The 19,227-nt window shown below is 34.1% G+C and overlaps 1 protein-coding gene across 1 annotated transcript in view; it reads right to left on the bottom strand.

Moving 5' to 3' along the window:
- Window positions 1-1,600: 1,600 nt before the first annotated feature.
- The window catches only part of LOC118751847 (probable serine/threonine-protein kinase DDB_G0282963), a 32,111-nt gene continuing 14,484 nt past the window's right edge, over window positions 1,601-19,227 (bottom strand). Inside the window, exons 2-3 of the mRNA XM_036486674.1 lie at window positions 3,001-3,418; window positions 1,601-1,745 (exon numbers count right to left, since the gene is read on the bottom strand). Of these exons, the coding sequence (XP_036342567.1) occupies window positions 3,252-3,418 (167 nt within the window). The 3' untranslated portion in view covers window positions 1,601-1,745; window positions 3,001-3,251. The remainder of the gene's footprint in view (window positions 1,746-3,000; window positions 3,419-19,227) is intronic.

Below are 19,227 nucleotides of genomic sequence, written 5' to 3'. Positions count from 1 at the left end.
TTTTCCTTTTTAGGAACTCTAGAGCTATGGAAAAGCAACTGAGAACAGCTTTAATTTTTATTTTTTTCAAACATTAAATAGTTTAGTGAAATTAGCAAAACTCTGTCCATTTTTGGTTTGCATCTTTGGGTTATGGTTGAGTAGGTTTAGGAGATGTTAAAAACAGATTTGCGATACTCAGGTAGTTATGGAATTGCCGCCATCTTGGAAAGAATGGTGTAAAGCTTTTTCACAATTTATATCGACACCGTTCATTTTTTCGGACGGTTCTAGTTTTCATATGGTTCTACTTTGTTGCTATTTTTTTCAAATGAGTTGTATAAACCTAGCGCTCTCTCGGAAGATTTGAGAATGAGGAATCGCGCGGAAATACACTGCCGAAAAGTGGTAAAAAAATTAACACTCATTTTTGTATTAATATGCAAAATAATGATGTTATGTGGTGTAGTTCAAGCCCTGATCAAAGCAACACCGCAAAAAAAAAAATTTAAAGAAGGTTTTTTCTCCGAGTGTATTTCTGCCATGAAAAACAGCTTCTCATAAAAATACAATCGCCGTTCGGAGTCGGCGTAAAACTGTAGGTCCCTGCCCGTTGTGTGACAACAAAAAGGCGCACGCCACAAGTCGGAGGAGAAGCTCGGCCAAACACTAACATATGTGTAAGCGACAATTTATTATTATTATTAATGACGTTAGAAAAGAGTCGTAAACAAAAAATGTTTTTTTTTCAACCAGCAAAAATGTTGTTAAGTTTTTTTTTTCGAAAAAAAATGAACGGAATCGATGTAATATTCGAGAAACCCTTTCACCCTTCTTTCCAAGATGGTGGCGGTTGTACAACCCTCTGAGTCCCACAAATCTATTTTTAGATGGCCGATGTTTTATACCGTTTTTATTGTAGAACTTTCTTTCCTTGTGAATTCTGTGAAAGTACTTCTTTTTGGCATAGCTTGAAAGAACGATTCATGAGCTACTCACACCAGAATCTTATCTTTTTTGCCTCATTTTGTATGCTAACTTCAAATACACGAGTATGGCGTATGAGTATCTAATATTCTTTTCTGCTAACATTTCTTACAAAAAAATTTAGACCTACTCAAACTTTTTATTTATTCATCGATTTTCTTCGTTAGTAGGATTTTGTTAATGAAAATGAAAGAAATCAAAAAAATTTAGTTTTTTAAATTTTTTCCCTCCCAAAATTTGATTTGCTCCTTTTCCGTTAAAAAAATCTGGAATGATTAATAAACTTCTCAGAAGCCGCTAAACTTGTCGAAAAATGAAGTAAATTTCGTTTATGGCGACGAATTTCTTTACCTTTAATTTGCTATATTTCTTATTCAGATTGTTGGAATCTAAGTACGACCTAAAATTAAGTTTATGTGCTTGGGCATTTTTTTGGCATCGATTCAAAATTTGAGATTTCCCTTTCAATGTTATTAGTTTCATTTTATCAATTGATTTCATTCACTTTATCATTGATTTTAATTCTTTCTTTCATATATGCTAGTTAAACACTTACAATAAGGTGACCTTTTTTGCTGTCTGAAGTTGTGTGCAAGATTGTTTGGAAGGAATATGGTTTGTGTTTTTTTTTTTAATTTTATTTCGCCAGCATACATATATAGTATATAAAGGTTTGTGTAAGAATACGTTTAACGTGATGTTTCTTTGAAAGTTTGATTTGTTGGGGGATATGCCTTGACGGTACTTTTTGGTTTGACCGAAGATTATTGATTTATTAGCTGAAAGTAAATAAAGTTAAGGAAGATATTTAAATTTACAGTGCAGAAACATATATTTTAAATACGAATATTTTGCAATTCACAATGCGAAATCCAAAGACGTTTAAGAGATTTTTATTTCAAAAATATTTTTATTTTATTCAAAATAAAATTATTAAACAATATAAAAAAATATATTAATATGGGTATCTATAGAGAGAGGCTTTAGTAAGCTCATGAATATCCTTGGATAATTTTGCCCCCTGTTTAAAAATTCAAGTTGAGTTGTCAAATGAGAAAAGTTTAAGAAGATATCGCATCTTTAAATAAATATTTCTGAAGTAACAACCACTGTCTTTTAATGAAACTTACTTGCACCTACACAGGTGATGAAATTTTATTTTAGTAAAAGAAAACGAAATGCACGTGCGTCTAGGTATTACCGATTCGATGCTATTAATGCATTTCAAGCTGTACCTGCATTTTTATTTAAATTTCAATTAGGCTACTCTGGCTCTCAAGGCCACATATGTACTGTGCAGTTTTCATAATTCATAACTTGTTTGGACAAACTCTACAACATTTCAAATTTGAAATAAAATTCCACAACTTTATTACTACTCTTCCTTCTAGTGAAAATTAGCCATTTAGTGACCAAACCTCTATCCATAATTATGCTTTGCTCATTCAAATTCATTGGTATTAACACAATAACAATTGTAAATATTTATCTGTGTGTTCACAAATACGCACGCTGTGTAGTTTTGTAAGGGCGTGGGCTTACCCACATCATGGTTAGTTAACCTTAAGTATATAATTTTCAAAATCAGCAAAGCGTGAAAGCATAAAATCACACAACATCGCAAACATGTGGGTGTATTTCAAAATTATCAACGAAAACCAACAAAAACCACATTGCTGGAAATAAATAATAAACAAAGTAAAAACAAACTTCTAATCAACTGCTATAAATAAATATGAGTAAATTTGCCCCAGTTCAGTATATACTACCATTTCTAAGTTATATAAGCGCCAGCTGCAGCGCTCGTATACGCCCTGGTGTGCCTGCTTCATGAATACCAGTTTATGCAACTCTACACAGAAGGAAATATGACATTTAAAGCTGACTTAACAGCGGTGGAAAATGCAACTGCTGATAGCTGACGATTTTGTTAAGCGCTAATATCTAATACGTCCCCGATTTGCGTACCCCTCCCCCCGGACATGGTCCAAATGTCAATAAATCACGCGCTGTCTGATGTTATAAGCAATTTACCTTTCAACATTCAACGACATCAGTTGCTATAGTTGATGAGCTATCTGCCAGCGAAACGCATCGTTATTGATACTGCCACTATCATCAGTAGTGATGCACTCATATAGAATTTTTCGCCTTTGTCCATTGTGAGTATGTGTGTGTTGATGTGTGCGTGGGTTTGAGTGAATTCACAGCGATGCATCGAATGAGCTGACTTGTGTATGTAGTTGTTATTATTGGTTGATTTTTGCAGTCATCTGTCGTGCTGCTTAATATCCTGTCGCATCGAAGAGATCTGGCAGCACTAGCGGCGGACAATTGTGCGGACTGCAGGTGACGCGCGGCGTGTCATCGCTCGTCGAGCCATCTATGCACACACATTGCAGGCAATTTCCGGTATCCTGTGGCAGTACATCGCCGATTTTGTACAACGTGCCTGCAAAGCAAAAAAAAACAAATAAAAAGAGTTGCCGTATATGTGCTTATACTAGATATACTTAGCAAAAAGATCGAAAAGTAAGAGAGTAAAGAAGAACGTAATGTGCCTATTTATATGTATGTATATATAAAATGGTGCGCTACTCTGTGAAAAGCTTATTTGTGTACTGCTATATGTATATGTTTTTTAAAAAACAGCTCAAATAGGAAGTGAGCGCGTATTAAGTAGAGCGGAAAATTCAGACGCGCGTTTCTAAGCCTTCAAATGGGAATGAATTCCATATTACTACAAACGCACGTAAGGAACATATGTACCTATATCGAAGGAATAAAAATATCATATATCCAAATAACACGCATTTGCTTGCATTAGGCCGGATCGGTTTGCATATGATAAAATAAGTTTTTGAAATGCCCCCTTTATGGTTTAAAGATGCTTTGAGTCACAAAAATGTTTGTTCTTGACGCGTCGTAACACTTAAAATTTTTTCGAATTTATGCCAAGTAAAATTTAATCTATGCCAGTAGAAATTGAGTTCTGTGGGTTCACTTGTGAAAGGTGATAATTTAGATCAATATGTTCTTAAAGGTATGCATAGTACTTAACTTGTCTTTCCAAGGTGTGTGTATCAGCTTTTAAAATCGGGTTAAATTTAGAATACAAAAATTATGCTTCTGTGCATGACACTAAATTTCCTCCAAGTAAGCTTTCAGGAGGTGTAAAAAAAAGTCGACACCCAATCGGCTATGCCAGACATTTTCTGTTAAATTATGCACAAATATCAGTAAAACATCCCTCAATTAACCACATCTTAAAGGTTTTCAGTAAAAAAGTAACATTAAAATAGTTAACTTATTACATATACATATACGTGGAAAATCCTTTGAAATTCGAAGGTCATTGGATTACTCATCTAAAAGGCCTAAAAGAATTTAAAACCATCTACTTATTGCATAAACTAGCTTAAGCGTTTATTAAAGCCCAAGATCTTGAAGAACATTTTTTATATATTTTTTATTGTGGAATACTTACTGGAATTTCATCAGATAATTTGTTCTCCTTTTTACATTAAACACCAGCTACAAAGTTTGTTACTCAGCGCTTGAATTGGTTAACGGGGGAAAAATTTAAAAATCGTCCTTTTAATTTTTAATACTTATACATAATTTTACTCCACATCACATCTACAAAACGATTTTGGTAAATTTGTAGATATGAGAGACTTTTTCGACTATGCGCGTATAGCACAGAAATATTTTACGTGTAATTCCAAGAAAATTTGCCGAAAAACAAATGGGTCTAAAATCAATTTTGAGTATGTCACATTGCGAAAATAAGTTTCATTGGATATTGCTGTAGAGTCGTAAAGAAGTGCTTGAATTGAATAAAAACTCGCTATAAGTTAATTACGGGAAATCCTTTTATGCACTTGACTTTTTCTTAAAATTTCTACTAGAGGCCGCAGCAGTAAACATGTTCACATTTTCTTCGAAATCTAACTCCAAGTTGATTTTAGATCCATTGTTTCTTCGGAAAATTTTCTTAGAATTAAATGTAGAATCCTCCTTTGCCATAAAAGCGAACAAAAAATTACTTCAAATCTAAGTTTAGTTGATAACCATTGACTCCGTGAATCAAAAAGCTCAAGAAAAATCTTAAAAATATTTGTTACGGTAACTTTGGATTAAAATTACATCCTATACTTGTATTAAATCCATACATATTTCTGTATCTTAAACAAACTATATTTTTCCCTCTTTAAGTAGAGCTATTGCAGACCTTAATTATGCCAAAAATATCTGAGATATACGGATTTTTCCGATTTTGTTTAGCAAATAATTGAGGGATTTCAGAGCAATATGGCTGCATTTGTTTATTCATTCTGAACGTTTGGAATAAACTTTTTTATTTACTTATTCTTTAGAATCGTCATGTTCATAATGTTTAGAATGTTCCTGTTGATATGCTAACGAATATTTCAAACGCATTCGGTTTATTCTGGCTGTGAAATGGGATTATCTGGAATGTATAAAAAAACGCAGCCTATGTATACCAACTTTCTGTAATTTTATCCGAACATGATTACAAGCAAATGTTATTTTGTAGTTCGTAATCTGGCTACATCGACTGGGTTTTCTGAGATTCTTCACAGTTCGTAGTCATATAGGCATATTAACAGAAAATCAACCGGAGCCACTTCGAAGGCGAGAGGTAGGAATAAAACGAGGAGAAGAGCATTAAGAACTACTTAGATGGGCTATAAATAATAGCCCCATACACTATGTAAAAACTTCGAAAAAAACTGCAATGCGTGTATACAAATGTGTCTTTTAATTATAGATTGTATGTACAAAATAATAGACAATCGATTTAAAGAAGGAAACTGAATGTAATTAGGCAGGGCGTATATGCCTCAAGCGGCAGTATTATCACAGATAATTGTATCAACATATTAAAGTATATAGATACTAAAATAAATAAACTTACAATACGATGCACTGGAGAAAGTATAACCATATATATATATAATAGGTATGTATGTGTAGATTAGGGTGCTCCAAAAATGCATGTGAAAAAGTTAAGTCGGAATTTGTATGCTCTCACCCCCTATTTTGAAATCAAAAAATATTTAGAAGTCGCTCAAAGCGCTCAAAGGGGAAAAAAAATTTCGTAGAAATGGTACAGAGTTCTTGAAGATCCATACTTTTCGACTAGAAAACTCATTTTTTCTTCAGGATATTCCCAATAATAGTACCCAATTATTCCTTTAACAATTTTTTCGTAGTAAATATATTTTATAAGTCCGCAAAAACGCCTAAAAATACCAGAAAATGCAATACGGGGATAAATAATCTATCTATAGTATTAAAAAGTGGTCCAGAAGAGAAATATAGTTTTCCGATCGAAAAATAATGATTTTCAAGAATTCCATACTATTTCCATGGAAAGTTGTTTTCTCCCCATATAAAATTCAGAGAAAGCTCTTGGGAGACTTTTAAATGTTTTTTTTTGATATCAAAATAAAAAACTAGGGGTAAAATTTTTTTTGATATAGAACAATCCTAGGAGGTGAGGGCATTAAAATCCTGACTTTACTTATTTTGGACCACCCTAATATAGATACTTATATACATTAAGAAAATACTATACGAAATTGATTCTCTAATCTGCAGTGCTTACTTGCAAGTAGAAGATGACACATACAAATATCAAGATAATACGTACCCAGCAAACAATTATGTTTGAAAATGATTTGATATTGTCTTAAAAATTCTCGGCTTTCTCAATAAAAAGGAGAATTTGATCTCTATTTGAGAATATGGTTAATTCCCAAATCAATTTCAAAGGTTATTTATCAATTGTACTTCAAATGTGGAAATAAAATTTATTATAGGAAATGTGAATTTCATATATATTTTTTCTTCACGATGTACAATGTACGTTGTACTGTATGTATGTATGTATGTATGTATGTATGTATGTATATACATACATAATAAAAAAACAAATCAACTAAATTAATTTCTATTAAATTCGTCTTGAAGTGTTGCAGCTGGGCTGTCTACCTTCAACCCGCACAAACATCAAATCCACTATTTGTGCACCTTCTTTTTTAATCTTTTTCTAATCATTGTTATCTTTTTTCAAGTGAATTCAATTTATAGTTACAATCGCAATACATTTTACTCAAACTTCTGAAACTGTGTTTGCTGGGTGGGTGAACGGTATTCACCAAAGGTGTAGGCACGAAGAGGTAGTGCATGAACCCTAAGGCAGGTTAACCCCGCCTTAAACACCCTTCTCCCCATTATATCCCGCCCGATTTCAAATATAGTTATATATAAGCACTTAACTAATTACATAATTTGATAATTCTTCAGTTTCAGTTCGTTTGTATTTTTTTAAGTTGATTCTTTAAAAAAAAATCTTTATTAAGCAAGCATATTATGAAAATAATAAGATTGTTTATAATTTTGAAGGTCAGCCACTGCGACCATTTTTCAATATAAACAAAACATTTCCAAAGTCACTTGTTGGTTGGTTTTTTCAAATAGTTCCAGTTACAAACTTTTTTCCACGATCCAGCCTAGTGCATATCCTAATCAATATTTTAATTTATTGCCGCTGAAAACTTTGCATATTTCTCACCTCATGCAGTGGAAACATATGCACATACATATGTAGGTATATGCATATGTATATAGAAAAACATGCAGAATTGTATAAAATTAGTATATAGTGCTAGATTTGAAATTTATTGACATTTTGTGTGGTGGTGGCGCTTTCTGTATCTAATTGCTTTTGCTGTGACGTATGTTTTGTATTTAGTTTTATGCGTTGTCATATGCCCATTTCAGATTGACTACATTGAGCGATGTAAATACATTTGGTGTCAACATGCATTTGCAATTTAGGTTTGTATTTGTTTTTTTTTCTTCAATTATTTGTAAGCGCTGCATGTTTGCACATCCGGTGCACCAGCGCGTATGATTGATTTGTTTTTGGGCGTCACAAATCGTCAAAATCAAATGTTGATTATAAAACTGCATACAAGTTAAAGTATTCACGTATATTTTTTTAAATTACTTAAGTATTTTGAGTTATTTAACTATATATTTGCAACCCTTAATTATAAGCCATAAAATGCTATAAAGTATTACATTTCAAATATATCGTCGTTTAAAGTACAAGGCCGCGTATCGTCATTCTGTAAAACCGCGTAACTGACATTGGCTGCCAAAAATTGGATTTGCTCACACAAGCTCTTAGCTCAATCCTTATCTATTCGTCCTGAAATACACTAGCCAGAAATGCGATTGCTTTATACAAAAGAGAACCATTTTGAACGCTCTAGAAAATAATTTTTACAACTTCACATACACGGTTTTGCATTTTGCTGATACGCGGTTTTGCACTTTAAACGACGATATGTATTTATATGCGCAATGTGGTTTGTTGGAAAGAAAGCTTAATATCAAACCTCTGCAAATAAACCTTTAAATACCAAAATACAAAAATTACTGAAGTGTTTTTAAATGCAATATATTTGTCGTTTAACTATTTAGAAATGTCAATTACACCGAAAGTATGACCGACGTCGCTTTAATAAGTTCATTTTGCCACGTTCTTAACAACTCGCTTTTATGTTTATCCGAATTTCAGTACAAAGTTTGAAATCGATTTTTAAGTAGCTTACCATTCAGCTAGATAGTTAATACTTTTATAGCTCAGACTCGAAGACAGTTCAATATTAAACAGTGTTTTTCCCATTTCATCGAGTTTTATAAAAGATATAGACTTAAGGTTCATAATCAGGTCCCTCTTCACATGGTCCATCCATTTTGTTCGTGGGCGCCCTTGCTTTCGTTGTCTTCCCATGGGTGCGGAGTCGAAAGATCTTTTCACTGGAGCATCGTTGTATTTTTATGCACTGAATTATGTCCATGTGGTTAAAAAGTTCGTAGGGTTCGTCATTCCACCTTCCTTGGAACGCGTCGCCCACATGGACAGGGCCATAGATTTGCGTAGAATAGATCTCTCGAAAGCATCCAAGGCCTTCTCATCTTTGTTAGGCATCGTTCAGGTTTCTGCCCCATATAAAAGAACGGGTATGATGTGGGGTTTGTAGAGCGTAAATTTGGTTCTTCGAGAGAGGCTCTGGTTTTCAATTGCCTACCGAACCCAAAGTAGTACCTGTTAGCAAGAGCTTGTATATATCCTAAACTCGAAAATGCTGTGGTTACGTCCCTTCCGATATCACAACTACTGTGCATAAAAATATGCAGCATAACCTTTTAAGCGCTCTAATACTGTAAATGCTTATATTCCATTAGCAGACCAGATGAACGTCGTCCCGCCTAAAATTATAATTTTTTTATTGTACAATTTGGTCCAACGTTTTCAACAACATTTCACGCTCACGTTTGATTTTGTAGTCGTTAAAATGCATATCCTCCATTGCCGGCAACAATGCTTTGGTTCAAGGTTGAATTGTCCTTGCATCTGTATAGTATAGTATGCATCGAATTATTTCAGACTAAAAAACTTAAATGCCTTACAATTATATATTTAGGTATTCATCAAGTATTGTCTTTATTCTGTTTAGTCAACGTAAAACATGGACCGGATTGGTTCTGGTGGTTGATTTAACGGTGGTAATTTGATTTTGTTTCGTGGTGTCTCCGAATAACTTCACTTGACGATTTGTATTAACTGATTTATCGAAGATTTCGTTGTTCTCTAAATAACCGTTATATGGGATGTGGGCGGGGTTATTCTCCGATTTTAAAAATTTTCACCTGTATCTGTTTCGTATTTCTCAAAACTACAGTTATAAGCGAGGTAGGCGTGGTTACTGTCCGATAAGTACACATACAAAGTTTCGTTAAGGTATCTAAATTTTTCCTCGAGCTATCGTTAGCACGGACGGACGGACGGATGGACGGACAGACAGTCACCGCTTAATCGATTTATTTTTTCATTCTGATCACTCATGTATGTGTCATTGTCTATATCTATCTCGATTCGTTTTGCCTGTTACAAATAACCGTTATGTGAACAAAGTTATAATACCCTTGTGCACAAATGCGCTCGGGTATAAAAAAAGAAATCAATCAAATTCCTGACAAATTGCCAATGATCCATAAATTGCGTTGCGTGGCGAACAATCAATGCAAAAAAAAAGAAAAAGGAAAAGCTGGAAGTAAAAGCGGTGAAGAGCAAACAAAAGAAAAATTAAAAGGGAGAAAACGCTTCGCGCTACCGCATGTCCTTCACACTTCGCATCAGGAAGTGCGCACAACTGCGTGCCTAAAGGTTCACTTGATACACTTCCCAGCAGAGTTGGCAGAGTGGTAGTTGCCATATACCGGAAGGTACGTACACACATACATACATACATACACGTATCTATGTATGAATGTTTCATGCTTTGGTAGTGGTAGACTGCTGCTAACTTTTCGCTTGCCGCACGCCTTGATTCCCCGCTCGACTGTTTTCCGTATAATTCGAATAATTTAAATGCGCGCTTGAACAGTGTACATCCGCTCATTGATTGAATGAGCTCGCAGGTTGCGTCAGTGAAAAATATGTCAGTAGTCCATAACGACGATACGTCAAGCGGATCGACCGATAAATTGATTGACTGACTAACTTATTTACATACACACTTTCATGCATATTCACACAGACATAGTACATTCATAAATATATTCATATAGGCGAACAGGCGGCTTGGTGACTTGACTCGGCTAAAGATTGGCAGTTGCACAACGAACAGCATCATGTGGCATAAATGAGTGAGTGTTGGAGGAAAAAGTGAAAAAGTGAAATTTTTCACGATTTAATGCCTAACCGTAGCCAACAGCTGTATCCGCACAATGTACTACAGCGCGTCTACATAAATTTATTTAAATATGCGAAAGCGCCTTAGGCGGCACTCGAACTCTATGACTACGCATACACACATACAGACGCTTGCGTATTTGCAATTATGCAGCGTCAAGGCATACACAGCCTCAGCCGTACGCAGGTGTTCAAATGTTTTGTGCGCTTTATTGGCCACACGGGGAATGTTTCCATTGCAGGAGCGTGTCGGATTGCTGGAAGTACATACTAAATGAATATTAATTTTTTGCTTATTGAAATCGTTTTTTGTAGTAATTTCCATGAAATTCCCAAACTGATTGATGGGAAGTGAAAGGCATTGAACGATAATATAATAACACTGGATTACAAAACTTTAATTTGGTTTTTGTTCTCCAGACGCCACTATCCCATTTGTATGAATGTAGAATCCCATGCTGATTCCAAAAATCGAGTTAATTTTTTATTCTATGGATACTTTTTCGAGATATTTCAATTTACTGTTATTTAGCTGAAAGCAAAAGGTGGTTCCACTTAGTCGCTTATATCTCAAGAACCAATTTAACAAACTACTCGTACTCCATGACAAATCAAAGCTAACGAAATTTTCCATAGATCGTCTATACGTCACTTTCTGATAATAGTGATAGTTTATTAAACATTCCAGTTTTTTTTTATGAAAAAAAATCAAATTTTAACGGGAGAAAGATTAAAAAACTAACAGGTTCTGTGTCAAAACATATAGCTGATTTATGAGTGTAAAGGTATAAAAAGCAGTTTATTTTTTTAAATACTTAAATAACTAACGTTTTAGGCTTGTAGTTTGCTTTCCAAACGTGGTAATTTTTTTTTTTTGACTATCAGTCACAGCCATACCATTTTCACGATTTTTCTTTCGTTACACGCCGAGAAACACTGGTTAGCAGTTGAACGTATCGTTCAGTTCCTTGTATGTGGCGTTAAACTTGTGGGTTAGGAAGTGATCGGTTTTCAAATTCTAAATATTCCTTCAAATGGTTTTGCGGAATGTAGTAATTGGCGGTTCTGTTGAAATATTGTCATCATCCAAATCGATCATAGTGAAATAATTAGAGCAGTCAAAATTAATTTTACGTTTCTTGTACTCTCTTAAGTTCTTCTGTATCGCAAAGTTTGTCACGGTAGTGCATACTTTTTTTATTGCCTGGTCGCGTACTGAATTAGGATCATCGTATAGCATGACATTTGCTGGATGAGCAGAGTATGAGTTATTTCTGTCACTCCTTGTAGGGAAAAAATGCATGAGGCGGATATATTTGAATAAAAGCGGACTGCCGTATATTACCGAATGGTAATATTTAATGTTAAAGTACATGGGAACATAAACTCTTATAAGGTATTCTTCTAGAGTTTTTAAGTTACAAGGTGGTGAACTTGTTACAACGTAAAATCGTAAAATTCGATCGGCCTTGGTTGGCCAACGGGACTGCGCACATGTCCAGGTTTTATGTTAGCTATTTTTTTTTGTAGAGCATTCAATTCAGAAGAAAAATTATCATTGGCCATGTTTATACCGTAAAATGCCTCTGATCTATAGAATTTTGAAGAAGAACAATCAAAGATTACGTGAATTTCAAGGGGAAATCTTTGCATGCCTTGGTCGAGCACTTAATATTAATACTAAGGGCTCAAATTTTCAGGGAACTTATTCTTAGATATTTCCCACAAAATTTCGAGGGGGGAGTAAAAAAAAATTGTTCACAAAAAAGCACCCTAATGTACAAGCTTGCTCTAATATTCACACTGAGTTAAACAAACGTGTTACGCAGAAGTATAGGAATAGGATTTATGTATATAAAGAACCATACAAGAAAGAAAGTAAAGTTGAGAATGTAGAAGAAGAAAGGGATAAAAGCAAAGATGGTAAATTTAAATACTCAATATAATGACAAATGTGGGAGTGACTCTGTATGTAGGTGTAGAAAATAATGAAGATAAAGTTCATGACGAGCGTAAAAGAAAAGGTCATCACATAAATTAATAGATAAACATAAAGATACAAAAATGATGGACACAAAGATTAGACAGAGGAAGCGATAGAGATAAAAAAGAGACCAAGAAAAAGATAAAATTGAATAATGAGATGTGTTATGTTACTGTACATATATTAGATATGTTAAGCTATGTTGGGTTTGTTTTTGAAAAAAAAAAATCTACCGTGACGTTTTCTAGAAAACAGGCTTTAAAATTAAATCGCGATTTCCTAAAAGTCGTAAAATGTAACATACGACAATCATTTGTTCAAGCGACGACATGTAATCATAAGGGGGCGTGGCTACGCCTATTTTCCAAAAATTCATAATTTTTTAATTTTCGTCTAAAACTTATTGTAATTTTGAGTGAATAATCTTCAGTAGTTACTCGAGTTGTCGTGTACATAGACGAACGGACGGACGGACATGGCTTAATCGACTTCTCTTTTAATTCTGATCATATATGTATACATTTCCCTATCACTATCTCGATGCGTTTTGCCTGTTACAAACAACCGTTTTGTGAACAAAATTATAATACCCTTGTGCACAAATGCGCTCGGGTATAAAGACTCGGGTTGAAAGCCACCCACTAGAGACACGCTACAAATCAGAAAACCGTCGGAATGGGTGGCATCGTGATTGAATATTACGTGCCGCGCCCATCTCTAATACATACACTCATATGTACAAATGTGCATATGTATTTATATACATATGACCACAGCCGATAGAGCTTCAACCAACCTCATAACACTTTCCAATCGCCGCAGCATTACTTTTGTTTAGTTAACAATTTATTTGTCGTTTACCGTTTGCCATTTTGGTTTAGCTAGCTCACTGCGTGTTGCGCTTTGTTTGCTTTTTATTTATTCAGCGGGTGGCTTATGTTTGTGTATGCATTTGGGAGGTACATACATACGTACTTCTACACTTGATTATCCTAGAAGTGCGTAATGTTTTTCATTTATTTTTTGCTTGTACTACTTAGCGTTGCTTTACATGTTTAACAGCAGGCCCAGCGGCAGCCAACAACAATAGCTTTAGCTCAGGGTAGGTTACTCATACGCCCAGGCATACTTACATACGGCGCGTATACACAGCTGCGTCAACAAGTTCACACCTTTTACAATGCTATGACCTGTGCTGGTGCTTTCGCTTTTGTACTTTTGCCGTAATTTTTATTATTTTAGGAACTTCTTACTCTTATTTGTTTTGACCGCTTATTTTTGCTTAGCTATCCAGGATTTTAATTAATGTAGCCTTAATTAAGTGGAAGCCATTGCAGTATATTTGAAACTAAAAATATACGTCACGTGGCGAATTGTTAATAAAAAAAAAAACCCACTCATAAATTTGCGCTTAAGTACTGGGTGTCAGGTGAAGGCGGTCTTTCTTTAAATATCATATTATAGCCGATTTACTCTTAAGCTTGGCCCTAGCAAAGTTTAAAAACTCACCCATTGGCCTTTTAAACTTCTGACATTATTGTCAATCTAAGACTGGGTTGCTCTTTAAATCACCAACTATTAATACTTCGCGAAAATTATTGCCGATTCATAAAATGTGTGCGAAAGACCATAATAAACACAAAACTCGGAAATTCAAATAGAAATTTAGGTTAAATCAGACCAAAATAGAGTTTCGAAATCGTGTGTTAATCCAAACAACTATCAAAAAGGCTTATATCCGGTAACAGCTAAATAATATAAGGAAAATTGCGCTGGCTTAGAGCGAAAAGTGGCTGGGTCTTCTTCTTTTGAAACTCATATTTTTATAGAGCCAGTAAGAGATAGTTAAGGTGCGTAGTTTCCAAAGGCTTTAAGATACTTGGTTTATCTCTTTCCGTTTGTGTTCAATGAAAGGCAAATTTGCTTTCAACTATAATAGTAATTGCTGATCTTACAAAAAGAAAACGATGATATCACATGAAATATAAAAACTCGTTGCTAAGTTATCTGTTCCTTCATGACGCTTATTTTTCAAGTATTATTTTTCGGAAAGAATATTCTTTTAACAGAAAGTATTGAAAAAGGTCCTTTAATTATCAGCGAAAAGAAAGGTCGCGATACTGGCGCCAAAAGCAGTGGCAGTCATTTTTATTTCGCTAGACCAACTTTAGAAGTAGTCTCAAATAACATAAATTGTATTAAAATATGCAGGATTAATATACTTTATTCTATATTTAGCTCATATTGTCGTTAAAAGTACAAAACCGCGTAACTGACATTTGCTGCCAAAACTTGGATTTGCTCACACAAGCTGCTGGCTCAATCCTGATCCATTCGTCCTGAAATATACTAGCCAGAAATGCGATTGCCTTATAAAAATGAGAACCATTTTGAAATATGCGTGTTTTTACTCTCTAGAAAATAATGTATGCAAACTCACATACGCGGTTTTGCATTTTGCTAATACGCGGTTTTGTTATTTAAAAGACGATATAATTTATAAGATTTGTGTTAACAAATCTATGATAAGTTTTCGGAAATTCAAAATAGCAAATCCGATATAGGGTCCAAGAAAAAATTCGAATTTTCAATGAATTTAGTATTTAGAGCTTCTTAAGTTCACTCAGTATAAAACTCAAATTATTTTTTGAAAGTCCAAATTAGAAAAGCGAGGCGTAAATGTGGCAGTTTTCTTGTTTTTAAATAAAGTGATTGAGGTTTGAACTTTGAAAATGACGACCATCGTTTACAATTACAAAATTACAATATTTAAAAATACCAAATTTTTCATTTGAACATACATACATATTAGAGTGGTTCATAAAAACACTCTTTTTGGAAATTCATAAACGCTACAGCAAAATTTTGTTATTTGTGATAAAAAAAGAGACACGTATTTTTTTATTTGAAAAAAAAAAAACGCTGATGGTCTCAATTTTTTTTTTCTTGACTTGTTAAAATGCAGAAAAATTTGGTTTTTACATATAATTACTCTGGTATTATTGGGGAACTTTCCCCTAATTACACACCTGTCTTGGACAATTAGAATGGGTCTAGTTCCCGATAATATGCTCTCAAAAAGACACTAGTAAAATTAAAACGTTGATACTGAACGATTTACGCATTGTCATGGGATGGAACGATTTACGCATTGTGGTTGGTTGGGTCGCTAATTAGGAATCTGAAGTCAGTTTCTCATTTTTTAACACAAATAACAATAACTTGAGGTAGCGTTTATGAATTACCAAAAAAAATTTTTTTTAACCACTCTAATACCTATGTATGTATGTATATCAGACAGCCCCACCAGTGTACGGACTTTAACGCTTTATTGGTGGATCTACTAACTTTTTAGCCATATTTTATTTTTTTAAATTTTCACCAACAAACGCTTAAACTCTACCAATATTTTCCGGAATGCGTTGTATAAATACGTTGTTATATCGAACACAACTAGAATAAAAATGAAAAACTAACTTTGACAATAACCGATTAAAAATTGAAATTGCAGCCGTTTATGTAAATATTTTTCGTTTACAATATGTTTGTTTGGGCCACTGCCACGCTAATGGGTTGCAAACTTCAAGCACATCAAATCTAATTTTACACTGAGAAAAGGGATTAATTTCGACAACTAAAGATATTTAGTTCCCGAATTTTGACAATATTTGGGAACTGTGACCAAGGATTGGGAACTATTACCATGGGTTGGTAATTATAACTAAATATATTAAAGCTTCTAATATTCATCTAGGTTGTACCAAATCGTTAATTTAGTTAAAGGGTTTGGTAAATACTAATAAATATTTTTTTGAAGCATATTTCTACAAATTCCATTCAACTTAAAGTATGGTTCATAAAAGGATGCCATTAAGCTCTGCTAATACAGATAAGCTTTCTTTCAACACATGGTTTAGTCATAGTTACCAAATCTTAGTTGAGGCAACCACAATTTGGTTTGAGAGCGGAACATATTCATGCTTGTGAGCCACCCCTAAATAATGCTCAGCGCTCTCTGAGCACATGTGTGTTTCACATACGACGAGCGCCAGCTAAGCAATGCACACAGTCCCGCTTATTGAATCGTTTGAATGCGCTAGAATGCCGACCATTGCATAAAAACGATTCAATGAATGAGACTGTGTGCGTGGAAATCATTGCTCCGCTACCGCTGTTCGTATACGGGTGAAACACGCGTGTTGTTATAGAGCGCTCAGTAAGCTATGGCATGTCGACCACTGTGCTGGGTAGAGAAAGAAAAGTGTGTGCTATGACATGCCCAGGCTTGTTTGTCTCATTTTCAGTTTTGCCATCGCCGCGACTTGTTTCGGTGCGGGTGTAGTTATTTAAAAATATAAAGTTTGATGCCAACCGGGGTTTTTCAGTGGATATATAATCCATGTGAATTATAATTTGAAAGTATCTATTTAGCCAAGGAAAAAGCAAAGCAGTATACTTAAACCAGCACTTCCAGCAGATATTGACCTGGGTTTGCGCACGACTATTCCTGTTTCATCGTTTCTTTTTAGGAAATTCTTACCACCATATATATATGTATTATTTACTCTAGTAACTATTTATGTAAATATGTATGTATTTTTTATGCTTAATATATGCAAATAAAAGAAGTAAACACAGAAACCATCGAGTAAATTTTTATTTGTGTCAAACTGAAACTTTTTCCAATAATAAACGGTTAGCTGATTCAAGTCTACAGCAAGTTCACAAAATTAATTGAAAACTTGTATCAACCAAAGCATTGTTTATATTTGCTCAACAATGATTTTGTTCAACTAACAATATTGTCCACTCAAGGTAGTCGTTTTGTAATTATTAACAAATATACATTTGTCCCAACTAGAAGTCTCAAGTAAATTGCAGACTTTCGTGAACTAGATATTTATTTCGCCATATCCAACTATGCCACTTGGTCACTATAACCAAATCTTGGTTATTATAACTAAACCTTTTTCTGAGTGTAATAAACAAGTTTTGTATTGGGGAGCAATTGTTTGAGACTCCTATTAAATTAATACAGGGCCCGAAACACGACATTCGTGATCTAATCCATTCGATTTATTATTATTATTTATTTTTTTTTGAGATTACGGCATTCGGCGCGAGCTCCCGTTTTCAGTCCAAATTGTATTGGAGAGAAAACAGGTGTAATTTTTCTTTTTTAATATTGTATGCTTTATTACTATTTTTATTTCACTATTTCATTTTCAATTCATTTTAAATATATTGCCTTAATTAAAACAAATAATTTATATTTTTGAGCAAAAATATTGTGTTGCATTAAGAGCAGTGAGTCATAAAAGCTAGCAGGTATCATTTTGGAAAAAATTTTCCCTACTCATACAGAAATTGATAGCTTTTTCGTGGACAGCGTGTTTTAGAACTTACTAAGAGAATAAAAATAAAATATATTTCTCAGTTTCACCGAAATTTACTGTCAAATTGTTAGTCTAATCCTTACTCAATTTTTATGAAGCCGTCATAATTAGAAAGCTTGCAATTACGTTCCATGAACTATTATTGTTAAAGTATGAAGAACTACACTTTGGCCCTAAATAAATATCTCTTATTTAACAAAATCCCATTAACCAATTTTTAGTTAAATATTTAAAGTTTATTTTTTTTTTCCTCTATGTGTACCTTTCTATGCATCTTATGGCTTTTTCCTTTCCCTAAAAACAAGGCACCGTCTTATATGGCAGCATTTTAAAGAAAGAACGCGCAAGATGCCTGTGAAGATGCTGAGAAAAGAGTAGGGACACTTGACAGCACTGGCGCAGGGCAGAATAAGTGCAACATTATTTCGAGAAAATAATACATGCCATTAGTACTTTATTTCCCAAAACTGCATACATTAATGACCAAATATGTATGCTAAACGCAAATTTCATGGAAAGCCTTAATGACATCGAGAAGTACGAATACGAAGGATATTTAAGTAATGGATATAGTCGCTTTGCATAATTTCAATTAAGCAGCAGATATCTAGTACATACATACATACATACGTTTACGGCGCTATCATTGACAGCCCTCCCGTGGGTACAAAGACACCATGACGACTATCGCAATAACACTCACAGCAGGCATGCATTTGCGTTAGCAAGCGATTTAAGCCTCAGCAAGTGTTTGCTCGCTTGCAGGATTGTACGAGTACATACGTATGTGCATTGACTTGTATGGCGGGGCAATTGAGAATTGGGAATTTTGCGCACAGCAAAAGTCAGCCAACTAACAAATGAAAATAGTGTCGAAGCTAACTTGTTTACCAGATCTGCATACATAAATGTACAAATGCGAATGTATCCTGTGCCTATGTGCGCACGAATCATAGTGTCTACGACGCTCAACGTTGCCGTTTTTATACAATTGTATCATTTTTGATACTTTTTTTTTCAAAACTTTAAGATTTGATATTTTGATACTTTTTGTTCACAAATGCCCCATTTCGATATTTTTG

This window comes from Rhagoletis pomonella, unplaced genomic scaffold, assembly GCF_013731165.1.
Source record: "Rhagoletis pomonella isolate Grant_MI unplaced genomic scaffold, Rhpom_1.0 Rhpom_scaffold_01040, whole genome shotgun sequence".
Classification (NCBI taxonomy): domain Eukaryota; kingdom Metazoa; phylum Arthropoda; class Insecta; order Diptera; family Tephritidae; genus Rhagoletis; species Rhagoletis pomonella.
The sequence above is the reverse complement of the archived record's forward strand: the minus strand, read 5'-3'. Positions and strand labels throughout refer to the sequence as shown.